General features: G+C 48.6%; 6 protein-coding genes across 6 annotated transcripts; 2 read left to right on the top strand and 4 right to left on the bottom strand.

The window, feature by feature from the left end:
• Nucleotides 1-267: 267 nt before the first annotated feature.
• FOIG_09553 (uncharacterized protein) lies at nucleotides 268-1,488 on the bottom strand (the record flags this gene model as incomplete). The annotated part of the gene is made up of 1 exon (XM_031209834.1): nucleotides 268-1,488. The coding sequence occupies one exon, from the start codon at nucleotides 1,486-1,488 to the stop codon at nucleotides 367-369; it is 1,122 nt and encodes a 373-aa protein (XP_031060921.1). The 3' UTR covers nucleotides 268-366.
• A 313-nt stretch (nucleotides 1,489-1,801) lies between these two features.
• FOIG_09552 (succinate-semialdehyde dehydrogenase) lies at nucleotides 1,802-3,600 on the bottom strand. Its single transcript, XM_031209833.1, has 2 exons — nucleotides 2,045-3,600; nucleotides 1,802-1,991 (listed from the first exon to the last, which is right to left on the bottom strand). The coding sequence occupies exons 1-2, from the start codon at nucleotides 3,398-3,400 to the stop codon at nucleotides 1,848-1,850; spliced, it is 1,500 nt and encodes a 499-aa protein (XP_031060920.1). The 5' UTR covers nucleotides 3,401-3,600; the 3' UTR covers nucleotides 1,802-1,847.
• Nucleotides 3,601-3,848: 248 nt separating this feature from the next.
• Nucleotides 3,849-4,905, bottom strand: FOIG_09551 (3-oxoacyl-[acyl-carrier protein] reductase). The gene is made up of 3 exons (XM_031209832.1): nucleotides 4,224-4,905; nucleotides 4,016-4,175; nucleotides 3,849-3,961 (listed from the first exon to the last, which is right to left on the bottom strand). Exons 1-3 carry the CDS (start codon nucleotides 4,790-4,792, stop codon nucleotides 3,938-3,940), a joined length of 753 nt encoding a protein of 250 aa, XP_031060919.1. The 5' UTR covers nucleotides 4,793-4,905; the 3' UTR covers nucleotides 3,849-3,937.
• Nucleotides 4,906-5,060: 155 nt separating this feature from the next.
• Nucleotides 5,061-6,430, top strand: FOIG_09550 (3-isopropylmalate dehydrogenase). Its single transcript, XM_031209831.1, has one exon. The coding sequence runs from the start codon at nucleotides 5,194-5,196 to the stop codon at nucleotides 6,340-6,342; it is 1,149 nt and encodes a 382-aa protein (XP_031060918.1). The 5' UTR covers nucleotides 5,061-5,193; the 3' UTR covers nucleotides 6,343-6,430.
• A 179-nt stretch (nucleotides 6,431-6,609) lies between these two features.
• FOIG_09549 (uncharacterized protein) lies at nucleotides 6,610-8,883 on the top strand (the record flags this gene model as incomplete). The annotated part of the gene is made up of 4 exons (XM_031209830.1): nucleotides 6,610-6,851; nucleotides 6,898-7,426; nucleotides 7,482-8,179; nucleotides 8,244-8,883. 4 exons carry the CDS (start codon nucleotides 6,610-6,612, stop codon nucleotides 8,707-8,709), a joined length of 1,935 nt encoding a protein of 644 aa, XP_031060917.1. The 3' UTR covers nucleotides 8,710-8,883.
• FOIG_09548 (acetoacetate decarboxylase) lies at nucleotides 8,833-9,576 on the bottom strand (the record flags this gene model as incomplete). Its single annotated transcript, XM_031209829.1, has 1 exon — nucleotides 8,833-9,576. The coding sequence occupies one exon, from the start codon at nucleotides 9,574-9,576 to the stop codon at nucleotides 8,833-8,835; it is 744 nt and encodes a 247-aa protein (XP_031060916.1).
• Nucleotides 9,577-9,661: the final 85 nt, after the last annotated feature.

Raw genomic sequence — 9,661 nt, 5'->3', positions numbered from 1 at the left:
GCCGACATGGGATCCTACGATCTAGAGGGTGTCTTTATTTCCTCCATTGTTATTGTTATATAGGAACATTTATTCTGCTTTCTAGCAAGGCAGCGCATTCCCTTTTCTTTTTATCTGCCTTAGATCTTAGTGTCGTGTGATTTTACAGTCCAGGGCGATTGCTATCAACGCGGTAGGGGGTCGGAACATATATTAGCTCCACCATAGTTGGCCAATTTGATTTCAGAATAACCGTTGTAAGATAAGCGTGGTATTATAAATGCTCCGTTATAAACGCTCCAGTAGGTGCACTTGGAATCTGGTATTCTCAAGACTTCCTGGAAATCTCAGTCCTGTAGGTAACTTACACTCCTTTTCATGGCCACCTTATATAAGTTTCGCCCATGCTGGTTGTTCCTCCTCCTCTGAATTTGTGCTACTGCTCTTAGGCGGTAGCAGAGCTTGGTAAAGCAACCACTTAAGTGGGTATTTCTTTTCTTGTCCTTTGTTGCTACTATCAGATAGCACGACATCAGCTCCAGGGCTATCTACAACAAGCAATAGACTTCCTTTAGGAGCTGTCTCAGTCAGTCTCAATAAGAAAGCTGTGGTTTTCGATATTGAGATTGAGTAGAATTCGTGGAGTGTAAAGAAGAGAGTAATTAGTGCCGGATTGGGCCCAATCATCGCACGTAGAGTTGTACTGTCGCTTTCGAGGACGTCGAGGTGGTTGACTGATAGATTTAAGACGTGAGATGGGATAGCGGAGATATTTGAAGCGTGCGCCTTGGCTGTGGCATATTTAGAAAGAGGAGGAGAATGTGTGAGAGTATGCTGTAGTTTTGTGACAATCCCTGACCAATCGTGCTGATCAATGAGGTTGAGATCAACCATAGCACTGTCGTTGCAATCAGGAGAGGATGACTCTAGCCGGGGGATTTCGTCGAGTTTGCTTTCATGAGAGTGCTTTAGCAATGCCACGCACGCTAACAAGTCAGATCCTCCTCGCCCAAAGCATACGATCTTGGATGGCTTCTGCTGCCCTTCATTGTGAAGGAACTTTTGAACCCATGCAGCCTCGGTCATCTCACTGCAAATCCAAGCCAGCACATTTGCACTTGTCAGAGATCTACTAGGGCTCCAACGGATTGTATATGCCTCCAAGAACTCTTGGGTCCCAAATGCTTTGCAGTAGTCCTTTTGCTCAAGGGCTTCCCTGACCTCGCGTAACACTGGTATCAATGCATTGAATTCGTCGACGGCAGGAAATGTAGTTCTGATTGTGTCAAGAATGAGTTGTGAATGTTTAACAGATAGACTTTGGATCTGTTCTGTCGAGCTAGTATTCTTCACTGCTGCAGGCGTCTTTTTGGTGGGTTTGTGTATATAGCTTGGTCCAGTCCATCCCGGACGGCGAACTGGTGGTGCAACTGGTGCCTTGGATGCACCGCTGGCCGTCGGTTTCCCATGCTTTGGTTGCGATTGTGCATTGCGCTTGAATTTGGTCATGGTAAATCCTTATAGCATGAGATATTTTGACTATTTTTAGGTGATTGGGCACAAGCTTGGGTGAAAGACACAGGGTTGTTGCTAAGCAAAACATTTACGAAAAAGTAAAAAATTACAACCTCATTAACGGCAAAAGTATTTTCCGACAGCTAGCTAAAGCTATTCTAGTGGCAGCGGAGACCCACAGCCCCACGCCTCGAGGAGCTCGGTTTCCTGGGTTTCGTTGCAGACTGACTACCTTTATAGTCCTGTTCTATCAGCATACCATAAGCAAATAAGCAGAGGTTTGACAGAAATGCACGCCAAAAGTGATAGAACCTTGATTCAATAATTAGGGGTTCCAGGTTAAATTACATAGCTTAATATTGACCTTCAACAGTCATGGTGCCTGTCTTGGTGATCAAGAACTCATCAATCGCGACATCCTTGCCACTCTCTTTTCCATGTCCACTGTCCTTGATTCCTCCAAAGGGCGCTTCGGCCGATGAACTATTACCTGCGTTCTACCCCATGAGTTAGCTTCTCCTTTCCAGCAATATAGGGGAGATCGACTTACCAGTCCAATCATTCCAGCATCGAGGCTCTCAAACATTCTCCATAGCCTATCCACATTCTTGGTAAATACATAGCTTGCTAAGCCATACGGGGTGTCGTTGGCTCTTTGAACAACCTCTTCTTCTGACCCAAAGCGGTAGACGCCAAGGAGGGGAGCAAAGATCTCCTCGTGTGTCATGAGCATTTCGTCATTCATATCGGTCAAGATCGTTGGCTCCATGAAATATCCCTCCCCGTCGTAGCGTTTCCCTGTTCCAAGGACAGCCTTTGCCCCCTTGCTGACAGCATCTTCATACAACTCCTCTGCCTTGTCGAGGCCCCGTGTAGTTGTCAACGCGCCCAACGTGGCCCCTTCCATCATACCATGACCCATCTTCAGCTTCCGAGTTTCAGATACAAGTTTCTCAACAAAAGAATCGTAGATATTGTTCTGAACGAATACTCTGTTGGATGTGACACAGGCCTGACCTGCATGCCTCCATTTCAGAGCCATGAGCTGGTTCATGGCCTGATCAACGTTGGCGTCATCAAACACGATGAAGGGACAATTCCCGCCGAGCTCAAACGTCGTCTTCTTGAGATTCTGGGCACATAGACTAGCAATGATCTTGCCGACCCTCGTGCTGCCAGTGAAGCTCACCTTCTTCACAAGCGGGTTGAGACAAAGAGCTTCAGCGACAGCTGGTGTATTCTCGAGAGATGTGGTCACCACGTTGAGGGCGCCGGGCGGAAAGCCTGCTTTCAACGCTAGATAAGCGACTGAAACTGCTGTGAGGGGTGTCTCGGGCGATGGTTTGATGACCATTGTGCACCCCGTAGCAAGAGCGGCAGCTGCTTTGCGCAATGCTAGAGCAATAGGGAAATTCCAGGGAACAAGAGCAGCCGCAACGCCGATGGGTTGCTTGATAGTCATGGCGCGCCGACCAGGAATAGCGCAGGTAATCGACGATCCATGCGCTCTATCCGCTTCACCAGAGAACCACCAGACGAACGTAAGAGCATAGTCGATTTCGCCGCGGGCCTCTTCTAAGGGCTTGCCAGTTTCATGGACAAGAATATGAGCTAGGTCTTCTCGTGCAGAGACCATCAGATTGTACCATTTCATGATCGTCTGAGCACGGAAGCGTGGTGTTGTCTTGGAGTAGCTCTTGAATGCTTCATAGGATGACTTCACTGCTGCATCGACGTCGGATGCTGTGCAGTCTGGGCATGATGTCCATGTCATGCCGGTTCCTGGATCGATGACGTTGAAGGTCTTGCCTTCTTTTGAGGGGACGAATTCTCCATTGATGAGAGAGTTGGGACGAAACAGGGACTCGTCTGATAGTTTGAAGGGGAGATGGTGTGAGCTTCCCATGATGTCTGTTCGTGGGATGGAGGGAAAAGAATTGGAGTCTGAGGATAGAGGAGAGATATCCGATTGTCTCAAGAAAATGAGTGAAGGGTAGGTCTATGATGGTATGGTGCGTGCCTGATATGATAGATTGTCAGGCTTGGTTTGGTAGTCCGTCAATCGGCCGATGATATCCCTCCGGTTCAGGTCCCGACCGACCCGTCACAGGAACCATGGCAAGGTCCGCTTTTACCCCGCGCTGAAGCATCACAGGAACATTTGACACTAATGCCCAATTAGGAAGGGGATCTAACTCGAGATGCGTGCGGCTTGAGCTAACAATCGCGGAGTTAGTTATTCTCGAAATCGCTGCTGCCACGGAGTATGAACAACCAGCCAGCAAATCACTGAATATGGCTTCAGAAGTGCCATTCGATGGGAACCTAATCAAGAGCGCGAAAATCCTTCAAGACGATGAGAAATACAATTGATAATACTTTTTTTTTAATTTTATTACTACCAGTAAAATAGTGATAGACTGCCTTGTCCCTGTTCCTAAGCTTATACGCAACGGCCTCCATCAACCTACAATATTCATGTTAGCATCAGTGTATCGTATTCCATAAATAGTGGTCATACCTCCAAATCGACACCAGTAATGAAAGAGGCTTCATCACTAGCCAAGTAGCAACAAGCATTGGCGATGTCGCTGGGTGTCGAAGGTCTGCCCATTGGGATCGTTGAGACGAAGCCCTTTCTGTTCTCCTCGGTATCCGGCTTGCCAATAAACAGATGTGTCCTTTAAGGTCAGCCAGGGTCTCGAAACGATTTTTAAGTGCAGACTCACATTCCGGTGCTTCCAACAACCGGAGAAACAGAGTTGAACCGAATCTGCTTGGGTCCATACTCAACAGCCATCGTCTTGGTAGCATTGATAACAGCTGCTTTCGAGGCATTATACCACGTCAACTCAGGCCTAGGCCTAATACCCGCCGTACTCGCAACCTGAATAAAACACCCCGGCCTCCCCTCCTTCAAAAAGTACGGCACCAGGACATTAGTAGAGAAATAAACGCTCTTGACATTGACATTCATAACAAGATCAAAATCCTTTGGCGTGACCTCCTCAGTTGGCTTCTTGGAGTACGCTGCGCCCGCATTGTTGACGACGATGTCGAGCTGTTTGTACTTCTCAATAGCAAACTCGAGAACGCGACGCCAGTCATCGGGGTTGGTGACGTCGGCGCGGGTGAAAGCGCAGGATAGCTCTTGGGCGACGGCTTGGCCTTGTTGTTCGTTGAGGTCGGTGATTATGACGTTGGCGCCTTCGGAGATGAATTTTGTGGCGATGCCTTTGCCGAAGCCTGATGCGCCGCCTGTGACGATTGCGGTCTTTCCTTGGAGACGGCCTGACATGTTGATGAATATGAGATTTCGATAAGAGTTGAGTGTGTAGATTGAGTGAGAAGGAGAGTGTTTTCTCGCTTGGTCTGTATTTTATGTGGTTTGGTTCGTCTTCCCCACGTTTTAGTGACTTGGGTGGTAGACTCCGTTTCACTCCCTTCCAGAAGAGGAAACCAATGAATACGGGGCCCAGAACTAGTGGGAGTGCGGGGTAATTTAGCAGTCACAGGAATAAAAAAGTCTTGGCTGCATCCATCATCACATTCAGCATCGGCATTAACCACCAACGGGCATAATCTGTGTTCCGAGATCGGCAGAGCAAATACTAGACTGATTTCCATTATCTTGTAGACTCCAGTCCTCTTCTGAACCTCTCACTATCTCACCATTCACTCATCACGCTAACCTCCATTATGTCGGAAAACAAAGTATTTCGCGTCCTCATTCTGCCCGGCGACCATGTCGGTCCTGAAATTATGGCTGAGGCCCTCAAAGTTCTGGATATAATCGAAGCAAGCCGCCCAGATATCCGCTTCGAGCGAGACACAGACATCGTCGGCGGATGCAGTATCGACAAGCACGGCACTCCCGTCACAGACGCTGTCCTCGAAAAAGCCCTAGCCAGCGACGCCGTTCTCTTCGGCAGCATCGGTGGTCCAGAATGGGCAGGCGCCGAACCAACTCCCGAGTCAGGACTCTTGAAGCTGCGTCAACGCCTCGATGCGTTTGCCAACTTGCGTCCCTGTGAGATTCTCGTTCCATCGCTAGTCAGCGCATCACCTATCAAGGCTGAGCTTGTAGCCGGGACAAAATTCATCGTTGTTCGAGAGAATTGCGGCGGTGCTTACTTTGGCAAGAAGGAAGAGAGTGAAGATGAAGCTTCTGATCTTTGGGTCTATTCACGACCTGAGGTTGAGAGATTGGCTCGTGTGAGTGCAGCTGTTGCGAGGATCTTGCACGCGAGCAGTGAGAAGGCGAATGATGGGAGCAAACCTGTTGTTTGGAGCGCAGACAAAGCCAATGTCCTTGCAAGTGGTCGTCTCTGGAGGCGTGCAACTACAGATATTTTCAACAAGGAACTCACCGACATTGACCTCCGCCATCAACTCGCTGATAGTCTCGCCATGTTGATGGTTCTGGATCCCAAGCGCTTCAACAACAGCGTAATCCATACCGACAACACGTTCGGCGACGTGCTCTCCGACATCTCCGGTGGCATCACAGGCACTCTCGGTGTTCTTCCCAGCGCAAGTCTCGCTGGCGTTCCAGGTGAAGGATCCTGCAAGGGGATCTATGAACCCGTTCATGGCAGTGCGCCTGATATCTCGGGCAAGAATCTCGCCAATCCGGTGGCGCAAATCTTGAGTTTGGCGATGATGTTGCGATACTCATTTTTGCTGGAGAAAGAGGCCGATGCGATTGAGCAGTCGGTTGCAAAGGTCCTGGATACAGAGGAGGGTGGTGGGTTGGAGATTAGGACGAAAGATCTTGGGGGAAGTGCGAAGTGTAGTGAGGTTGGAGATGCGGTTTGTGAGGTCCTGAAGAATTTGTTGAAGAATTAGCACGAGTTTTAACAGGACAACCACGAAACCATTGGAGACTTTAGAACAGCTACGTTATCAAATAAATAAGCGTAAACCTGAACCCGAATAATTGTGACTCGTACTAGGCACATCAGATCAAATGCCGAGGCACGGACCACGGTCCCATGATACTTACCAACAATTTTGGGGCCAGTACACCCAACTCAATTCTGGGCATTCAAATTCAAAGATCAGAATTGTTACTAAGCCCCGCTGACAGAAATTCTCAAGCTGCCAATAACTTCGATGGCTGGATCAAAGCTGCCTCAACAGGAGGCAGAACAAACGGGTGATGCTGCGAGACCAAAGCGACGCCGGATTGACCGCCAAAGACCTGACGTAACATACTCCCGCAAGCGGGCCATCGCAGCGTGTCGAATATGTCGCGTAAAGAAGGTCAAGTGCAACAATGTTAGACCTGTTTGTGGATCATGCATCGCATCGCAGTCAACTTGTGTCTATGAGGGGTCTGAAGGGGATCATTCATCGTGCGTAGCCCGTGGCTGCTCGTATTCCGCTGACTGACAGTTGCAGATTTGACCCTGCTAGTATTGCCATCCTGGAACGTCTCAACCAAATCCTGGAGAGCGTTGAAGATATTCCAGGCCTAATCAAGACGAGTGTTGAGACAGCCGTCAAAAATACCGCGTTGCCGCCAGGCCCGGTCTCACGCATTGCAGAAGGTTTTGACGCCTTCTCAGATGGCCGGGAATTGAGCTCTGACGATCTCACCGCCCCTACCGCAATATTGAGTGTCGAATCTGTCCTATCCTGGCCTATTCTGGTAGGAAGCGTCGCGCCAACCCATATTCTCGACGCTCTTCCAGATACGAAAGCCAATGGTGGCCATGCCTTTATGAATAATGGAACAGGTAGTCCCTCGGTGTCCAATGCTAGATTGAGGCGCATCACAGTTGATGAAAAGGACATACCGAGACTGGTCCGTCAGTTCCTACAACACGTTCACCCTATGAATCCGATTCTTGACGTCGATACCATTAACTCTGATAGTTTGCGCATTTCAGAAACTGGTCTCACATGGGATGGAGAGTCTTGTATCGTGGTACGCTAGATGCACATTACTTGGGCCACTGACTTTATACTTACGCAAGTCCCAGTTGATAGCATGTGCCTTGGGTTGCATAGCTAAACCTTACGATGTCATGGTGACTTCGCCGTCAGAGACATCAACAGTATCCTCACTCGAATCGCAGAGTGAGGAGTTGGAAACAGCAAGGGCATACTTCGAGCTCGCCAGACAGAGACTAGGCCTACTTGATCAAAGTCTTCTGGCTGCTCAGTGTCACTTCTTCGCCGGAGTATACTACATGTTCACTCTCGCGCCTCTACGCGCATGGTCTCAATTCGAACATGCTGCCAACATTTTTTTCATCTACTGGAAGTACCAGCCGCGCGAGAACTCATTACAACTACGGCGGCTAGCTCAAAGCTTTTACTGGAGCTGTCTCAAATCTCAGGTCGAGCTTGGTCTTGACCTCCATCTCCCTCAAAGCCGTCTGAAAGATCTCTATGATGCTGGCTCCGAGTTGCCCATGCCTCCCGAGATAGACGCTTGTCCCCCTCGGCAAACAACAACGATATTTCCACCGCCAGGAGATAGTCCTGAGGATGATCTTGGTCGTGTTCAAGAGGAGAGTTGGTACTATTACCTTACTGAAATAACGCTCCGGAGGTTTAATAACCGTGCGTTCAATTTGCTGTATCGCGACGGAAAAGGCTGGGGGACTTCAAGATCTCTCAGCATATCATCACTTATCTCAGCTGTGTCACAGATCGAAGATCAGTTAGACAACTGGTGGGCCTCCCTCATTTCTGTCCATCATATTTCGGTGCTATATTCTGACAATAACATGCATTAGGGCCCAAACGATGCCTCTCATGGCTCAAATCACCATGGGTGCACTACCAACCAACAAACTAGCTCTCCTACTCTACGCTCGAATCTTGGAACTTAAATGTCTCATTTATCGGCCATTTCTATACCATGCCGCTCATTCCACCATGAGTGAAAGAGAGCAGGATGAGATCAGTCCCCTCGTTGAGAAAGGCCTTTCTTGTCATTTTCTCGCCATTACAGTTGGATACCTGCACTATCGAAACCATATAACGTATTATCATTTCAGGGCATCAACAACATCCGCTCTCTGTATCATGGCAATAGTCAAGTCTGGGAGAGTGCATGCTGTTCATGATATGGATTGGCGTGGCGGTGTTAAGGGATTGGTTAAGAAGATTCGGTACTGGGAGGACGAGGCGGCTACGGCTGGGCGTTGTGCGGATGTCTTGGAAGCGGTAATGTCGTCTGTTGAACACTCATTCTTGTAAGAGCTGCAATTTATCGGACGGAATCTATATGAAGGAACAGGGCACATGCAGCACTTGAGATAGGTGAAACTATTATGGACAGACTACACAATGACACCAGTTGGACGACAAGATATTCAGTTATCAGAGAGGGAAGCGCTCAACCTTGTTATCAAGAACCGCCTTGCTCTTCCCCATCCAAGACCCAACATACGAAATAACCTCCAGATTAGCCCACGGAGTCGATGTAAATCCTTTGTTAAACTTGAGACTTCCCTCTCCACTCCACCTCTCACTAAAGTCAAACTGCATATCAACAGCCACAAACTCACTCGACGCAGGTGTAGCTGGGTCTGTACTCGGGATAACGCGCAGATTCAACACCTTGGGAGGAATCGCTTCTCCTGGTGACATATCAAGAGGCGCTTTTGGCGCAAACTCAAACTCGACGAGCGACCTTCCTGCAGGACGCTCCACATTTCCCATGGTGACTCTCGACCCAGCTGATGGGTGAAAATTAACCCTTCCAAAGATCTTGGGATATCCGAAGATTTCCCTTCCAGCGAAAATGGCGCTGTCATTGTCGAGAACGAGAACTATGGAATAGTCGTATGTCTCGTTGTTGTACTTGACTCGCACGGTGTGGACGTATTCGTTGTATTCACCTGCGGTAGAAGTGCCATAGTGAATAAACAAGGAAGTCATGATTGGTTGGTCTTCTAGTTCGAGTTCCTGGGGCACAAGGTGTTGGATCTGTGAGGCTTGAACGCGATACGAGATGGCGATAATAGTCATGCCGCTAAAGAAGAATGGTTCTTGGGAGACGTATGGTGGTGCGAACACAGGAATGGCCTTGTCGTCCTGCACGGAGAGTGATCCGAAAACCATGATGGACGATTAGAGTTGAAGGGATTGAGTAATGGGGTTTGCTTATTGATCTTCTTTTGAATACATTGGGCAAATTGGCCATTTT

The sequence above is a fragment of the Fusarium odoratissimum genome (assembly GCF_000260195.1).
Source record: "Fusarium odoratissimum NRRL 54006 unplaced genomic scaffold supercont1.15, whole genome shotgun sequence".
Classification (NCBI taxonomy): domain Eukaryota; kingdom Fungi; phylum Ascomycota; class Sordariomycetes; order Hypocreales; family Nectriaceae; genus Fusarium; species Fusarium odoratissimum.
Note: the sequence above shows the minus strand (reverse complement) of the source record. Positions and strands in the feature narration are given on the sequence as shown.

Excerpts from the sequence above, each read along its gene's own strand:
- FOIG_09552 (XM_031209833.1), bottom strand. The coding sequence starts at position 3,400 with ATGGGAAGCTCACACCATCTCCCCTTCAAACTATCAGACGAGTCCCTG. Across the intron at positions 1,992-2,044 it reads ATGCTGGAATGATTGGACTG|AACGCAGGTAATAGTTCATC; the intron begins GTAAGTCGATCT and ends CTCATGGGGTAG.
- FOIG_09551 (XM_031209832.1), bottom strand. The coding sequence starts at position 4,792 with ATGTCAGGCCGTCTCCAAGGAAAGACCGCAATCGTCACAGGCGGCGCA. Across the intron at positions 4,176-4,223 it reads GTTGTTGGAAGCACCGGAAT|GACACATCTGTTTATTGGCA; the intron begins GTGAGTCTGCAC and ends CTGACCTTAAAG. Across the intron at positions 3,962-4,015 it reads TTACTGGTGTCGATTTGGAG|GTTGATGGAGGCCGTTGCGT; the intron begins GTATGACCACTA and ends TGAATATTGTAG.
- FOIG_09550 (XM_031209831.1), top strand. The coding sequence starts at position 5,194 with ATGTCGGAAAACAAAGTATTTCGCGTCCTCATTCTGCCCGGCGACCAT.